At 38.8% G+C, this 18,711-nt stretch overlaps 1 protein-coding gene across 4 annotated transcripts in view; it reads right to left on the bottom strand.

The window, feature by feature from the left end:
* Positions 1–18,711, bottom strand: part of PRKG1 (protein kinase cGMP-dependent 1) — a 2,834,149-nt gene that overhangs the window by 64,253 nt on the left and 2,751,185 nt on the right. For 2 of the 4 annotated variants that reach the window (XM_069611305.1, XM_069611303.1), the window contains exons 11-14: positions 13,384–13,523; positions 8,685–8,774; positions 5,198–5,233; positions 2,127–2,268 (exon numbers count right to left, since the gene is read on the bottom strand). In XM_069611305.1, the coding sequence (XP_069467406.1) occupies positions 2,127–2,268; positions 5,198–5,233; positions 8,685–8,774; positions 13,384–13,523 (408 nt within the window). The remainder of the gene's footprint in view (positions 1–2,126; positions 2,269–5,197; positions 5,234–8,684; positions 8,775–13,383; positions 13,524–18,711) is intronic. The other 2 variants (XM_069611306.1, XM_069611304.1) reach the window with 1 other exon arrangement.

Genomic DNA, 18,711 nt, shown 5'->3' with positions numbered 1-18,711 from the left:
ATGTGTTTTGTGGCCCTTTCAGCACTGGGGATTGTCCAAGCTCAGCCGGCACATTGGTGGCAATATCCTGAGTATTGCAGATGGACAACAATGGTGGTCACAAGTGAAACCACAAATTGGTTAATGGTGGAGATGAAGGTACATGTATTCTGATTCAAGATGGGCACTCATAAGCACAAGAAACACATCTCATTCCAAAAGGGCATGAGAGTAATTTCTTCCTTACCAATTCTAGTGTCAATGGATGACGCACTTTAAAAAAGGGGTGTTCCAATAGCTCACCAGTGAGTGACAACCTTTTTGCATCACTTCTTACACCATTAAAAATAGCCATATCCTAAATGCTTTCTGTTCCCAGTTCCTCCTTTTGTTCACTACAGGAACACTTGGTGTTCTATGTACTTGTCACCCCAGGTGTTCCCGATCAATGCCTAGTCAGCATTGATGAAGCTCTTGTGAAAGGCCACCATCATGTCCACAGCTCCAGATGGTCCCAGAAATTAAGGCCAATAAGAGCATCTGGCCCATAACAATGAATCACACATTTATATGGTCGCACATGTGCATTATGTAGGAAGGAACATTTATTTTTAAAATGTGGACCATTTTCTTTAAACCTGGTATGGCCCTTACGTCAAACCTTTGCATAGACCTTTTACTCTGATACTCCAACAAAGGGACATTGATTGGATCAAAATGCATAATCATATTTCCACAGGTGCACATATGTTTTACCTTCATGTGTTTTGTCTTTGCAACCTAAACCTAATGTCTGAAGGTTATTTGCCCATCTTTACGCTGCAAACAAAAAGAAACCCTGTATTACTGGGTCATACTACCTGCGAATACGAGTCAGCTTGATTGCTCAAGATATATGTAAACCAATACAATTTTACAGATCATGGACATATTTGGAAAAGCATGGATAAAGTCTGCATCTCCCCTATTACCTCTACCATGGAGAGTGCTCAATAGGGTTCAATGTCTTACTAATGGCATCGAAAGTGCCCGTAGTCTTAACATCCCTGATTTTGCCTTGTTCTCACTGGATCAGTTGAATTTGCTTGCCTTTCAGCAGCATTTCCATCATTGCTTGCAGGGCTTGGCCATTTTCTTTGTCCATATTTCCTTTGCCCCCCATGTTAAACCCCCAGCCACTGGCAAAAGCCCTTCTCAGGCTCCCCCTTTATCCATAAATGCCCTGTGATCCCTATCCCACACTGTCTCCTTTTGTCATCCCCACACACACATACAGTTACCACCTCCCATTTCTGCTCCTGTTTAATCCCTCCATTGCTGATACTTTGATGAAGTGCGGAAGTGCAGTCTTAGAAGTCCAAGAACTGTGAGGGACTTGAAGGGAATCCTAAGAAAGCCCAAGAACTGTGAGAGACCTGAAGTGAATGCTGAGAAACCCAAGGTCTGTGGAAGACTGAAATTGAATACCGAGATCCCAGTTTGGGAAAAAACCTGAAGTAAAGGTTGAAAGACCTGAGGTCCTGGAGAGACCTCTCTGAGAATTAAATGGATCGAGGGAGTGGGAAGGAGCCCTACCAGCCCTTGAGGAACATTGTGGGAACTTAACTTTGAAGGGAAGAAACCAAAAGCTGAATGCAGGACTGATCAGTGAATTTAGAGTAGCCTGGCACCTGGGAAAGGTCTGTAGAGGCATGGTGGAAGCAGATAGCCTAAGGTGTTTCCAGACTGCGAGTAAACCCTGGAAGACCCTTAACAGGAGAACATCATCTCTTTTTTTTAACATTAGCTTAGGGTTGGACATTTGAGTTTTGAATTTGACACTCTTGTGTTGTCCTCCCTTGACAATTTTCTGTAGTGGCTTAGGGAAGACAGGAGGCTAAGGACCTGTTAAGATTAGATTGTAACTTTCTATTGGCCATCTCATTGGATATTTCTTTGTAGAATAGGATGTCCCATTGAGAGACAAGGACTAGCAAAAATAGTTTAAGCACTCCCTGATTTAAATAACCTACAAAGGTGTTGGCCACCTGGAAAAAGCACCACTTTGTGTTGATCCAGTCTTAACACTGTTTGTGTTACTAAGTCCCATGTTTGTTTCTAGTCAATTCTTTTGTTTCTCATCATTCGAAGGCTTTGTCAGTACTCACCAATTTGGCATATCCTCGATGATCCAGAATGAGGTTTTCCGGCTTGAGGTCCCTATAAATGATTCCTTTGGAATGCAGGTATGCAAATGCTTCTACTACACATGCTGTATAGAATCTGGTTGTCGCATCCTCAAATGACCCTCTGCAAGAAACATATGAAAACAACCAATTAGAGCATTCAAGGTTTATAGAATGAAATGTCATTTCAGCCCATTTTGAAAACACAGTTGGAAAAACATACCATTCATAACATTCAACAATTGATATGTTGAATGACCTTAGGCTGTCTAAGGGTGCTGAAAAACACCTGGAAATGCACAATGAGATTTTATGTTTGAATTATTGGTTCATGGAAAATGGCGATGACAGAACACAAACGATTAATGACATGTTTTCTCTCTTTGAATATGTGAGGAAATATTCGAATAAGAAGCCTTTATTAACATATAGCTATTCTAGATAGCAGAGTAGAGGAATTCCACAATAGTATTGAATTTGCTGTGACATTACACTCCAAATTGATGCATGTCTTCCTATGTTGGGGAACTACTTACTGATCTTCTAGAACACCCAACTATCATATAGTAATTTTAGTGCGCTTACAAGTGTATCAGAAGGCCTTTTATAGGGTCACTCGCACAGATACTGAAGTGTGGATATGCAAATTAGTTTAAGAAAACATCTTTTTTCTGATAACTCAGTAAGATTTTGGACACATGGAAGGATGTGGGGTACCCCAAAATCATATATATTTTTAACTATTATAAATGTACATACCACTTTTCTACTTTATTAACTCTCAATGGATTAGTGTTGAAGGGGACACGGAGAGATATTAGTCCTGTTGGGTGATTGTCAACTTCAAAATATGTAACTTTTGTCCCAGTTTAATTTTAAGAAGAATATCAGTCATTTTAGTTGTCTGTCTTTTCTGACAACAGGAAGAGGGATGTGTGGGCCTTATCACAAAATATCATGACAAATCTTGAAGTTCTGCAGGTAACCTACAAAAAAAATCAATCAGTCATTCTAGTCTCTGGGGACATTTGTAGAGCATTGTTATAATGAAACATATGCTGATATTCAAAAGCAGCCTACATAGTATTCTCTATATTATGCACAGGTAGGCAATATCAGATATATTCTTACATCATCATTTTTTAAAATGTCTGATTGTAAATGCCTTCTGTCCTGTACATGTATGAAGGGAAACCTTTACAAGGATTTCTATGCATTTAGTAGCTGCTCAAGGATGACGGATTCCTGAGGCTGTCCAAGAACATCAAAATCAGATTCTGACAGAGATGCTCCCATATTTCTCAGGCTGAGTAGGTGGGGGTGCCAGGATTGTACATTTCAATCCGTGTCCTCGCTCTACCTGGGAAATACATGAACGTTGCCCAGAGTGTTAGAGGAGACCTTAAACACATTTATCACAACTACTAGAAGATTTAAAATGTCACCTTTACTAACCCCATCAATAGGAATACAACTATTTTCATTACATCCACAAAGGGTACTTTTCTTCACTTCGTGTGACTGCTTGCGTGTTTATATTTGCTGAATTGCTAATATTATTAAACTAAAACAATGTTTTGAAAAATAGCATATACTACATGGTGCACTTATTTTCCCAATATGAAGTATTAAGGTCTTTTTGAAAGAATGCTTTCTCAGACTTGTATGCCTGCAGACCAATAAACATAATCTTTGAAGCCGCTTCTAGGAGATTATATTTTATAAAGCAGATTTTGCAGGTTATGTTTTGATAGCAAAATCCCCTGTCGTTGTTAGCAACATGATGAGCGTCTTCAAGGTACTAATGGCAAAACCACTGCACTGACCAGTAAGTAGGCAACAGGATTTGATGTGATGGACCTTTTCGACAAGCTGTGCAGTATCGAATTGCCTTTTCCTGTTCGGTTAAACCTCATATTTGTAACTTGTTAACTTTGTTTGTGTGATCAACCTGAAAGCCACATAGTTTTTGTAGATTAGCGATCCCAACCCTGGGGAACATTAAAGTCAAGCCAGGTTTTAAGCATGACCAACAACATACAGATAATGCCAAATGCAATTAATTATAAGGACATTTTCGTCTTGTAAATTTATTATGTATATACTGAAATTAACTGAAAGTTTCTGGTCGATGAGTAGACAAGCACAGCATTACTCTATCATTGACCAGGCAAACAATTGCTAGTCACAGTATCATTACCCAAGCCCTCCTATACTGACAGCTCCCACATCACTTTCCCAAAGTCCATTTTGAATGGCACCATGTGGTTGGCACCTCTTAAACTGGATGCATTTGCTGCTAAGTAAATAGTCAGCATCCACCAACACTTCCATGAGTCTAAACACTTGGCCAATGGTGGTGTCCGAGGTATAGGAGTGCAGCATGTTAAGAGTGATGAACAGTCTGTTTGTCATAAGCCGCTGTGTCCATGCTTGAGCCCCTGCTTGAGGCCCTGCACTAGTGAGGGTTGAAAAGGTCAACTTAGTGAAGGTCTAGCCTCCTAAAGAAGGGCTTGAGTCCCAGAAGTGTTTTATACGTGTGCAATCCCATTGGAAATCGCTTTGTGTGAATCAGGCCCATGTGTCTTAGTGTGATCAATAGACGTTCAAGACAAGACAATGATGTGAAGTGACCATCAAACGTAGAAATGGAGCTGAACAAGAACGCACAAAAGTATTCAAGTCTATTGTCTCCTACCAGTATGTACAGCATTTTAGCCCGTAAGCCATTTGCCATCCAATTATGATACCTCACTGCATAGAACATCACTGTGTTTTCACGCCCTTGCATATTAAATATACAGTCCATTCTTTGCTCATTTTGCAAATCTGAGCAGCTAGAACTTTAAATGTGTATCTCTGTGCATTTGGCAATATGGAAAGACATACTGGTATTAGACATACTTGGCCCAATTCAGTAAACTGCAGGGAAATGCACTCAGCAATGCAAGTATACGGGCGTTGATGAGGCATTTCCAAGCATCTGAATTGACTCCACAATGTACAGTTAACAATATGTTACATAAAAAGGCAAAACGGAATAAAATTCATACTTATACACAGTTTGGGTTAATCCTTGTGGTGGTTTGCTGTTGGGATGTTGTCAAAGGACAGTTTTTGGAAAGAGCAGAATGCAGAGAATAAAAACATGACTTCTTCATCAGGGCCTGCTTTGAAACGTAGGCTTCATTTATTACACTTAACATTAGAATTTGTGTTCACTGATCGTCACGTTTGGTGTATAATGTTGCGGCTACACATCTATGTTCTTTCTCATTCAAGTTCCTATCAACAAAGTTTAATTTTGTGTGTGTATTTCGTAATAGGCAAATGTTTACCACCCCCCTTCCCCCGCCACATGCATTCACCGGTGTGAACATTTAAAGAAATCTGTCCATGTAGTGAAGGATGTCTTGCCCCAAGATGGGCTAGTCCAAGAAAATAGGATAAAGGGTTAATATTTATAACATAATTGACCCCCAATTCGTGCACTTCTGCGTGTTCTTCTGAGTGCTTTTGCATTCCATGTACAGAACAACATGTGGAAGATGGCTTATGCCCCACTGTACTAATATGCATAACAATGAGGCTGTTCTTTATCTTACATGTACACTGCTTTCAAGGAAAGATACTAGAGAGACCCACTCCCAGACCTTGTGTGGATTTAAATATGGCCGGTCCATAACATATATATGACCATAATTAACATACTTGTGTGACGTCACTTCGTGCTCAAGTATGTTCATGAGCATCCCCAACTTAAGTGTTATTATTATTCACCCAAATAAACCAAACAAGTATTGGCAATAGCAACAGTTTTGGCTTATGTTTAGGCATGTCGTAATGGGAATAACTGGCCACTGATGGAAGCACCTGGAAAGTGGTGTGAGTACCTAGGCATATAAAGCAGTGCCTGCCAAAAATCTAGTAAATACCAATTCAGAAGCCCCAACTGTTCGCTTTGCCGTTGCTTGTTTTTAACAGGAATTCAGTGAAGGACACCCATACTCCTTAAAAATAAGGTGGCCAATGGTACACTTGGTTAAGACCGTTTTCTTCCACCAGTAGCCAATTTACAGCTCCAATTAATTCTGCAGAAAACTGCTTTGAGACAACACTGGCAGGCACCTTGAGCACGATGTTTGACGTTACTGCTTGATAAAGTTAGCTCAAAGAGATCTGAAGAGGATGTGTTTTGGGTGGAGAAGGGCACATAGTGGGTGAAAATGGCCATAAGGTCTGGCATGGCAATGGGCAGTCAATTGGTGGGTAAATGACCAAACAGCACCTACAAGCTTTGTGTCCCTCCTCATATCCCATCTCCTTTGTAGATGTACTCTAATAAAACAGTTTGGGCTTACAGGAGGTGATTTACCTAATACCCAAACTAAAAATCAGGTTGCAACAGAGGCATTGAGGCTGCTTTTTAACAAAGGGACGTCAAGGACTTCTAATGTATTTATATAATGTGAGAATTTCTTAAACCAAAAGTAAAATGCATCACACCAACCAGATCCCCTGTTGCCAAGCATTGCTAAATTGGGTTACCCAATACTGAACGCAATCCAACAGATCTGAGTGATTGAAGTAATGGGCTCAGTCAGACATTTGGTGATCTGAGAGGATGTGTTGCATTAAAAAACAGGGCCCACATGTCCCTGATTTCATACAAATCTTCAGAATTCTTACTCAGTGTATCCTTTTCCTTTTCTTCATAGTATAGTAAATACATTAAAAGCCTGTGTAATTCTGAGTCTTAAGGATTGATTTACAAAACTGTTTTACAATGGGGCAATTCCAGAGAAAAGGTCTTTGTAAATCAGGGACTTATTCTGTTTGTTCTTCAGAATACATCGTTTAAAAAATCATCTGAAAATTGCACTTTAACATTACTACGGTAAAACATATATTTTTTTAAAACGTTATGAAAAATGTTCTATATTATTAAGGGAACCCGTGACTCTATAGATCATGTTTCACTGGAGGGCCTCAGCTTTTCTATGAACAAAGGTGTAGTCCTTGCAATGAAGGCCACAGCTTATTTATGCTAGGAGGAAAGGGATCATCTGACCAACATGAGCCTGGGCTGCTGTTGCCTGGGTCCGTTACAGGTAAAACTAGTGGCACGTACATTGGGACAGCTCAAAGCATGAGAAGGGAAGGGGAATGGGAGTGGTGACAAGTCATGTGAGGGTGTATAGCAGGAGAGTAAGAATCCGTACACAAAGTGCTCTGTGCACAGCGAGTATGTTTGTTTGTTTTATTCGAATTTATATAGCGCACATCAGCCCAGGGGCATCGTGGCACTTGTTACCGAACATGCTTAGTTACAAAAATATCACAGACATTTGATATACAATTTAGAAACATTTGTGAAGGTTAGTTGTACATTTGTCATGTGAATAAAGGGAATAGTTGAAAAGAGTATGTACATAGATTACATTGTGTATATATTAGAATCGAAAAAATAAAACAGTTACATTTATATTACAGAGAACAGTTAGAAACAGTGGAGTACTATCAGTGTCGGTTCAGGAAGGTAGTCTTGAGATTATTACGGAAAGCAGAAATGGAGGACTCTGCCCTGAGAGGGGCCGGGAGGGAGTTCCAAAGTTTGGGAGCAATGTATGAGAAGCCTAGCCCTCCAGCTGTGGCTCTTCGAATGTGTGGTATGTGAAGCTTGTTAGTGTATTGTGTTCTGGTGGGGCGAAATAGCTTCAGCAAGATAGGTGGGAGCTGTGCTGTTTATACATTTGTGCGTGATGGTGAGTATTTTAAGTGTAATGCGGTCTTTGACCTGGAGCCACTGTGCCGCTTGTCTGGCTTGAGATAATAATAAATAATAATAATAATAATAATAATTAGGCTTTTATATAGCGCTACGAACCCTCAGGTATCTGAGCGCTGCTTATTATTACCCACGGTGTGTGGTGCTCATTTATCGACCTCGGAAGGATGAAAGGCTGAGTCTGGCCCTGCCGGGATTCGAACCTGCGTTAACAGGCTCTGCACGGGTGTCAAAGCGAGCGCTCTACTCGCAGTGCCACTTGACCGGAGATATATCTTCTCTTCTCGGGATACTCATAGCAACTCGTAGGGTGTTATTCTGTGTGGTTTGTAGTCTGTGTATGTTTTTGTAGGAAGTGCTGGCCAATAGGGCGTTACAGTAGTCGATCCTAGACTGCTTTTAGGGCACACAGCCACTTTGCCAAACTGAACAATGCTGACATATTCAGGAATGAGAGTTCACTAATTTGGAATGGGGCCCCTTTATTCAAATGAGGAGATCGCCAATTCTCCTGCACATGTCCTGTTTTTAAACAAGTGCTTGCGGAAGCCTCTAATCAAACTGCCAGGGTGTTTTACATTTGGTCGAGTGCAAAATTGTGGGATTCTTAAAAACTTCAGCTTTGTAAATCTGTGACATTCAGGGAATATCCTAATTTTTTTCACAAAAGTACTTTGTGAACCATCCATAGGGATAATCACATTTGTCTTCAGTCAGGTTACCAGCAAAGTGCCCAAGAAAATAAATCTTACCTGTCCCTGAGAATTGTCCAGAGCTCGCCTCCTAAGCACGCTTCCATCAACATGTATAAATATTTGCTGTCCTTGAATGTTCTATATAGCCTGTGTTTTGAAAATGAGATAAATAATATAAAACCTTACACTTTTATTATTTGTTTTGCAATAGATCTTACAAGCATACTTTACGCTCAAGCTGTAAACCTCATCCATTTAAATGATTTGCACTCCTGATCCATACAGTGGACTATTCATTTTCTATATGGTTGACAAGCACGTGGTGCTGAACAGCCCTTTTATAAATATATGTATGGACACTCTCTTTTCACAGAACAGCACATTTAGAGATGGGATCTACTGTAATGTGAACTTAATACATACTCAACAACAGGAAAGATACAATCATCGTGTTTAACAAACATGTGCTATTGCGTCTACATTTTACAAAGTTCATTAAAACTTGTAAACGTCCTTTTAAACTGTCCAATTAAGCTTTTCACTAGCAACTTGAGGAATGTGTATTTTACAGAGTAACAAAAACATGACCAAATGCTTTGCCACGCTATAATTTTAGAATAAAATCCCCATGCAAGATACAATTGAAATACTATAGTTGTCCATGTAACAATACCGTTAGAAATTATCAGTTTATCCCAATGTTTGGCATAGGAGTGTGTGCTGAAGTAACTTGTCTATTCAAATCCTTTGCAACTCCATTTTAGACTATGTTCTGCAATGCAGAGAGGCGATCACAAATCAAGGTAAAGGCAACAACCAAACCATATTATTAGTAATTTTGCAATGTTGGGGACAACTGTAAATGAGAGGATAATCTGTATGCTTGGTAAGTTTTCCAAAATGCACACACCGAGGCTTATCAAATTATACTCCACTGTTGTGATATTAAATTGGTGGAAAAAATGCTTATGAAAATTGCTTTTTTCCCAGAGACTTGATGGAGGCAATGTCTTAGTCAGTTTGGGTTCCATGGCAACAACAGTGCTGGTGGGTGTTGCCAGCATCTTATTTTCCATAGGAGGGTGCATGGTTGGTCAATATATAAAAGATAGCTTAAACCACACTCTTGTCTGTAGCATCACTTTAACAGGTAAGTTGAAAAGAACCCATGCAGAATTGCAAACCGTACTAAACAGGTTCTGTTTAGTAGGTTTGTGTTTTTACAGTTGAGTAGTTCAACTACTAAAAAAGTACTAAACAATTTTGTAGTGCAAAATGTAAAACTACTAATAGAAAACAATACCGATTTTGCAAAGAATTTGCATAATATTCCTTTAAAAAAGGGACACATCATAACTATCTCCTCTGGCTGAGAAAGAGCAATGAGCAGGGATTGTATACGATGTTTGTTCGGATTTTGGAAAAAAGTTGCAAATGTTATGAGTTCTTTTTATATATTGAAATGTGCATTTGCATATTTCTACACTCTTGTATACTTGTAATTATATATAATACGTTTTTCTCAACTTGGTAAATTTTTTAGTTTGTTATAAATATCAAAACTATTTTTGACATGTATTTGTAAGTGGAAATGTGAGCTAATATGTTTAATGTTCCAACGCATACATTATGCAAAGTATAAGCATAAAAAAGAATGTAAAAGTACTAACAATTACATTTCTGTTCCCCTGCGGCTAAGCATATGTTTCCTTATTACTGTTGTTAAGTCGTAGAACATCTGGGGCAAGACTACAGAATCTATGCATCAGGACAAGTGCAATTTTGTGCAGTATTAGCACTAGGGCAAAGTTTGCCCTAGTGCTAATACTACACAAAATTGCACTTGCCATGGTGGAAAGCGTTTCTATTATGGCCCCAATGTTTTTGCAATAGGGCAATAGTGCTAATACTGTGACAAATTGTACTTGTAATGGTGCAAGGTTTCTGTAATGTGATCCCTCTTGAACTTTCACACAATTATTGCACACCTGTAGTAGATCACTGAAGGGCAAGTTAGTGGTGCAGATAATTGTGGGGATTTGCATTTGTATATGTTTTCAAATATCCCTGTAAGCCTTTCTTTAGTAGATGTTCATTATTATTTGCATTTCCCCACTCTTTTTGCTCCTCTCCCTCCCTTTGAGTGCCCTCATTTGCAAACCTGACAATTTGTTTTATGTTTATAGTGTATGCATTTATACACGCATTGTGCATGCTTAAGTTTAGCATACCCTTTGGAGACTTTAGTCTGTGGAAGTCTTTATTTTTTCAAAGCATTAATGAGAGTTAAGCATGGCAAAAACTTTGTAAATCAGTCTGTGATCGATTTGGGAAATCAATCACACCACCAAATTCAATTAACATGCAAGGATATACCATTTAAAGGATATATTATACTAGGAAAAAAAAGTTTACGTTGAAGAAAATCTGCAGAAAATTGATTACTATTAATTGTATGGAATCTGTTATTGATGTCCTTTAGCAGTGAATGAACGAAGTAAGGAACACAAGCACAATGTTTTCATTGATTCAATGTATTTGATGTAAAGCAGATTGGCACTCAGGAACCGGTTACGTCTGACCTGCACCCATCATCTTGAGTGGTTTCGTATCTGCCTTTGCCACTGTCTCACTAATGAACTTCAATGCTTTCTCACACGGCCAAGCACAGTGATGCCACCAAGAGTGGTAGACGGGCGCTATACAAAACCACTTACATGATATTACAATACATAACTTGAACCCACTGTCATATAATATTTATATTGGCTTTGATTGACAGACTACCGAATGATTGACTGCAGAATGATAAATTAACCTTAAAAATGATGGATTGTAATATCTATGGTTAGATTATTCAGGTGCTTCTCTAACAATTTTTATGTCACCACATCAAACTTCCACTTTTCGCGTGTTCTCTTTACTTACAAGAGATCATTTAATTTGCCAGAGGTACTGCACCATATGATCTGTAATAGAATGAATGAGTAAACAACCTCCTTTTTAGGCCTTAAAAGCATAAACACTTCATGAGTGGCTGATTACATTTTATAAATCTGTGTCACATATAAACAATACGTTTACATGTATAATGAAATGCTGTTTTTTAGTGGTATAGAAGAAATAATATTCTTTATAAAACTGGCTTTCACAATTATATAATTATGAAGAATCAACAGTTTTAACTTTTAAAAATGTGTAATTGTCATGAATTGTGTTCCCATAAAACCATGCATTTGTGAGGATTAGGATAATGTACCAGCAGATGCTTGCATCAGTCCTTTTCACTTTTGAATGAGTTGTACTAAGATGCTTCCCTCACAGTTCTTGTGCTGCACATATGCTATTGATGCAATGGGTGCCATTTAACTTCACCTGCTCAACGACTCCATAGTGTATCATTTTACAAATTAAAATATCACTTTCTGAGACCCATCACGGCACATATGTGCATACATGCCAATGCTTTCTTTAGAAAACAATAAACATGTGTATTTGCTCAGTTTTGCAGATTTTAACCTCGAATGTCCCTATTAAGTAACATATTATGTAGAATAGTGGGTCAGACCAGTGCTGTTGCATGGAAAGGTATCCATACTGTGGTCACCAGTAAACCTTCTTTGCATTATGTAGCCAAGATTGTGAAAACGTGGACTTCTGAGATTGCCCACTTTTTCATCTTGTCAAATATCTCCCCACATATATTATGTCCTGATATGAAGGGATACAAGTCCAACCTTACACTTCAGAAAATAAATCAAATGCCTTTTTAAACATATTGTGGATTTTTTTAACATCTTAACCTCCACATTTTGGGTAGAGGGAAATGTGCAGATTTTCAAAGTTTCAAGTAACCTATAAACATGTGATATTTACTGCATTCTGTATTCAAAGAATGCTCAATGGATGATATATTTCCTGAACTGGTATCCAGTCTGTTTTTCACTATTACCTACGATTTCAGCAACAAAGAAAACTGCATTTCAAATGTTTCTATAGTTTTGATTAGGTGTCAATGTCTTTGGTAAACGGACTATAAAAATCTAAAATAATTTTGCACTGATAAATGAGGAACACTATCTGGCTACTAAACCAATGGCTGAGGTCTTCTGGCTAGGCTGAAAGAGACTGATTCACATTGTCAAGAGTTTTCTGTGAGCACTTTTGGAGCCGCATGGGTGTAGGTTTGACTGTGTTAACAGTATTTATTTGCATTTTTAAAAGCGCTCACACAGCCCGCGGGCATCAATGCGCTGTTACAGGAATTGTTTGTTTTTTAGTTCATAATTGTGTTTTTTTTTCTCTTAGTTGTGCATTTATAACGTGCTTAAACCCAGAGGATTCTAAGCGCGGACCCGGGGATCGAACCTGTGTTGCTCCGTGCCGTCTTGTTTCCAAGGCGCACATGGTGCCGCTGAGCTATCCTCCCGGGACGGACAGAATTAGAATTCCATGTGAGCTGAAATCTTTCTTTTTTAAATGTTCAAAGTTTATCTCAATGATTTTCTCACTGAAGTCAAAAAACATATGGTTCAATAAGTACATCCCTGACCTAAGTCTATAAAACTCAAATAAAGAGCTGTTTTTTAAAAAGCTTCTGTCTAAAAGAATTTGAGAATTGATTGAACTTATACTTTCTACATTGAAAAATGATAAAAACATTTCCTTTATCCACGGGAAAACATGATATGCTACTCCCGGTTTGCTGCACTCCCAGAGAATCAGTGGGCATGTATCAAGAGTGGGTAGGCCGTACCTTACAATGAAGTCTGAGTGAGCACCCTGCATGATCTGCTTTTCGGACCGTATGTGCTCCTGCTGCCTGGTGTCTACTATGTGCCGTTTCTTCAAGATCTTCATAGCAAATGTTTTGGATTCTTCACTTTTCAACTGGACCTGAAGGAAGATAAAAACCGGATATATGAGAACCATTAATTGGAAATCTCTAGAAAAAAAGCCTTTCAAGTAATGTGCTCATGGTTTAGGAAACATCTGTTACACAACGGAGCAAAATAAAGTCGTGGGATTTATTTACAAGCAGCACAAGAATTATAAAGAGTGCACCAATCATCAGAATGTGTGTAGCATTGCAGGCAAGGGTTTCCAATTGTTTGTTTCACACAAAGTATTAACAGATTGTTTGCTTTTAATAAAGCACAAAGGAGTTATCCTTATCGTTCTTACTAGGACACTTGAGACACACTGGTGCATTTTGTATAAAAGGTTAAGTGGTTTTGGAAATTGCTTACAAATATGACCTCTGCTAGAACTCAATAAGTCATTGAAAGGATAGCTGAGCTGTAAATTATGATTAGGTGAACTGAGTCCCTGCTCTTTTTCTGCATTGTCTGTAGCTCTGAATTAATGTTGTGATTTAGCTCTGAATTAATGTTGTGATATAATATGTGTTCTTTTTCGTGACAACCTTTTTGAATTAATTCAACCTGTTATGCATTGCCTATTCATTTACATTGTAAGATAACTGCCCCCTTCAAAGTTGTGATGAGTTGCTCTTTCCTCAGTCTCTGAATCCTCTCCGCTTGGCATGCCCCTCTGCTCGTCTATTCCAGCTTTGGTGTTACTAGTGCTGAAGAAGTGCGTAATGTTTAAATTTGAATTTATTGTATTTTTGATTTGCCCACTGCCTTATTTAAAGGCATGCTGCTTTAAAGTCCAATAATTATACCAGTCCATGTAACAAAAGGTTATGAGGGAAAGTATGTGGACCCTCTGCTCTTGGTAGGCGAGCGGGTTGACTGTGAGACAATATTGGAAAATGACATGATTCGAGATTTGAAACTATCCACAATGTTTGACACAAACTAAACGAGACTTTTATCATGAATATCAGTATTGGAAAGAATAATATAGCAGGAGAGTTCCAGGGGAAGCATGGTCATATTGCAGAGCTCTACATCATCGTGTTCGCCTAGCAGTGACATAACACAGGCTTAATTTACCCAGCTTGCCCTCTGTGTGGCGTTGCATCTACTTAAGTCTCATACTATACTAAGTTTGTCGCTATGTTGGACACACTGCCTTAGCTAGCCTAACTATAAATCATTACCTAAACACTCCCGATGATCTAACAGGATTCTTTGTGTGCTTACGTGTCACTGTTGTATTGTATTTTCACATGTTTCTCAGTGCTGTATCCATTAAATACAACAATAATTGAAGTATTGTTGAAATTGATGACGATTCATCCCATGACACAGTATCCTAGCGGATAATATCAGCTACATGGGACTTAGAACTATGAGGGCCACTTTAGCACTTATGGCTACATGTACAGTCATTCCATGACACATGTACTGAGAATGACCATTCTATACCGACTATGGAAAAGTGGTTAGGGGAAAACTGGTTATGAATAGTTCCCAATGATGTGATAGCACAAAGCACAGGGCGCCCAATGTCATAATTACGAATTAAAGATATGCAGGATTAAACACAGCAGCCCTGCCGCCAAAAGGCACCTGGTGGTTTGAGTTTAAACTTGCAGGTAGATGTAGATCTGTTATTGGTGGATCTGTTTGATTACAAGATCTCATGAAAAGGATGACATTGCTAGGCTGTAATATCTTTATTTATTCATGTGATTTTACAGCCAATGGACGAGGCCCCATAAGATGACAATGTACCATAAGAATATTTTAGTTAGGCCTGAAATTCTCAATCAATCGTGGCATTTCTTGTTGGCACAGACAACCCTGCATTTGTTAGTTGATTTGACTTAGAATGGACTCACTTTCAGCTGGAAATGTGTCCAAATAATAGTGGAGTGTTTATCAAAAAGGGCACCTGTTTGATGCCTTGCTCTACCCAGGTGGGTAGTTACGTATTAAAGAGCAAAAATGAGCAAGGTCATGGGATACCTGGCTGATGAACAAAGGGTGAACACACACCTATGGGGGTTACACCTTGGTAAGTGTGTACACGTTACTGTGAATGAATTCTGACAAAAATGTATCAGGACAATTCTGAGTACTGCAGTCAGATTTTTAATAAAACTGCAATTTACATGTTTGTAGATACACTTAACTAGGAGTTACACAAGATACAACAGTGTTAACACATTTTTCAGGTCTAGTAACCAGATTGTAAGTGACAAATTTCAAATATTTGTAGGTTCTTTCCAATGCTTACACATCCACTGAGGGGGTCCTTGGAAAGGAGACCAGTGGATTTAGTAAGGTGATAGCATGTAATAATCAGTACATATACATCAAAACAATGTAGGGTTGAACATGGACAACACAGACAATATAACAGTCAACACAACAGTGTTTTTCGGCCAGAAGGTGAGGTATTCCAATTCTGTGTCTCCTTCTTCCTGATGAACAGGTCTATTTTTTGAAACTTAGTTCATCAGTGAGAAGCAAGGTGGGGATGAGTCTTCTGCCATTGGAAAATGTTGCTGTTAATGAATGACCTTGCTATCAGTGCTCAACTGGTCTATAGGCAACTCTGGAAATTTCCAGCTAGGCCTCTGCACCCTGGGCCTCTTTTGTGTGATATTTCCTAATTTCCCCATAGGAAAGTGGTTGGGCTTGCTGAAAATGTGTAATATGATGAGGGATATTTTTACCCATGCCGATGTGCCCCACTGCACCCCTTTGCCAATTGTGAAAGAAACAGCCAAAAACGGATGCGCTAACACCTGCATTCGCAGAAAATCTGCAAAACTGCGCATGGTCCACAGTCACAAAAGGCTGCACTCCCCTGCCACACACAGTCAAAGTTGGTGTAAAAACAGAACTCACTGCAGAAGAATGAAGTAAGGCCACGTAAGTGGACTAAAAACCAAAAATGCCCTTTAAAATGCAGCTTCCCCAATTCCCCAATCAACTTCAACCTTCAAAGTGTTGTCTTGGTGCTAAATTCAGTCATTTTCCAAGTGAACCGTTGAAATTAAAAGTGTACTGAAATCACAGATCCTCCAGGTGGCTCAGAGCAACTGGGCCTCACTGACAGCAGCTAAGAGATTTATTTTATAAAAAACCAGTCCAGCAACAGTTTGTTTTCAGTTACAAGGGAAAAATGCGGATAAAAGTGGCAACATACAACAATTTCAGCTGTGCAGAGAAAACTCCAAGCATAGGCTGAATACTTATTTCCAGGCTGCAAACAAATTCCAGCACTCAAGGACAGAAAGGGTGCTGAATAGATGTGCATGCTGCAAAGGAAACTCTGGTGTAAAAGACTCTGTTTAAATGTGCTTTTTCCCCTGAAGAAATTGCAGAAATCGCCTATTTGAAAGCATGTTTTTGTGAAGGGCTTACTTCTTTAAATGTCCAAATCCCTTATAAACTGTATTCAGTTTTATATGTTTAAATAAAAGACCTTAAAGTGAATTTTAAAGTAACCCAGTTTGGAGTTAACTATTTAATTCTGATTTGACAGTGCCCAGCCTGGGAAAGATGACACCTCAGGTTGACCCTCCCCTGCGCCAGGAAGGCTTAATGGATGCTGGAGGTTCTCGCATATTGACAACAATGAGTTCATCAGACTTTCGTCTCTGGCACAGTCAAGGACAATGAAAGGCTGCCTATTGATCTCTACAGGGGGGCTTCCCTCTCAAGGAAGAGGCACCCCTCTCTGATCAATGTGAATAATAGTAACCCACAGTATTTTGCCTTGTCCTATCCCAATCTCAACCCATCCTCTCTTTAACTTAAGAACCTGTAGTAGTGTCACACCAGTCTGAAACCTTTCTTTGATTTCTTGTAATAGTAATAATTTCTTGAAAATCCTTTTGTCTTTTGAAAATCCCAAACCCTTAAAATCACCTCACGGGTAATCTGACTCAGTCCTCCACGGTGGACACGGAGGTGCTGGGGTTGGTTTCTGCAGACCACTCTGGGGTTTACTGTGTTTCAAATTGGTAACCAGCCTGAATACCCTAGTTTAGAGCATAACTGTCTTTGTAAGAACTGATTTCTGTTTTCATTTTCACGCCTATTTTCAAAAACGCCTCTCACTAAAACTCCCATATCTTCTCCAATTTTATAGATAGAAACTTAATTTCAACTCTCACTGAAACCTAAGATCTTTAGCTACATCCACAACCAAAAACCGGAACAACAGTGTATTTGACCCAATTGTGCTGCAAATTCACATTTTTGCCAAGGTTTTACACGTGTCTTTTCCCATTCAAAGTGTTTCTGAACTTCCATTCTGATCTAAAGTGTGCACTGTTGTTTATCTTGTAGTTCATGTTTGTTAGGACCTGTTTAGTGTTGCTCTCATAAGAATTTATATCAATTTAAGCATTTTTGCACACTTTTCCTTGTTTCACAAAGCCATTTTCACCTGTCATTTTAAAAGTGTCAATTTCCAAAAGCGTTTTTCTCTCTTGTTTGGGGAGGGAAGATTGCATTCAAACTCTAGACATTGTTCTTTCATTCCTGAATACCTGCTGTTTACTTACATCTGTGTAGAATTGCTCATTTGTGCCTTAAGAACTTTGCAGGGGGAAATATTTACCTAAACGGTATCTTTTCACAAGCCAAAACTGTTTTTTCTATTTTTTTCTATTCTGCATTACTATAAGTGAATTCAATTGCTTTACTTATTTTCTGAATTGTATTGTCTCCACTTGGTGATTGCTGCCCCATATATATATATATATATATTGCTAACCAATGTGTTATTGAGCTCGATATGTTTATTATTTTGTATACATATATGAGTATTTAAACTCATATGACTATGTATATAGCTTTGTGCGAGACTCGTGGTGCACACTTGGCATGATTATACATTTCTTTCATGTATCAGCTAGTAAACTGTACAAATGATGGATGGTTGGTAGGACTGAGTTGAGGAGAGGGCCATAATACCGGGAGAAATTAGCGCAGATTTTGGATTTGGGATGTAGACTAATGGTGGATGCTTTATAACGGCATCTTCCTCAAAAAGACATAATATTAAATTGTGTCACATCCCTACAGGATTATCATGGCTTTGAAACACACATTTTCATTTTGAATGCAATGTTTTCTTTTCTTTTTTCGAACTCATATTTGATATATTTGTTCTGCTTCCGCCATTCACCCGCGTTTTCTGCCATTCTCTCCTC

This window comes from Ambystoma mexicanum, chromosome 8 (genome assembly GCF_040938575.1).
Source record: "Ambystoma mexicanum isolate Mex_15411 chromosome 8, UKY_AmexF1_1, whole genome shotgun sequence".
Classification (NCBI taxonomy): domain Eukaryota; kingdom Metazoa; phylum Chordata; class Amphibia; order Caudata; family Ambystomatidae; genus Ambystoma; species Ambystoma mexicanum.
The sequence above is the reverse complement of the archived record's forward strand: the minus strand, read 5'-3'. Positions and strand labels throughout refer to the sequence as shown.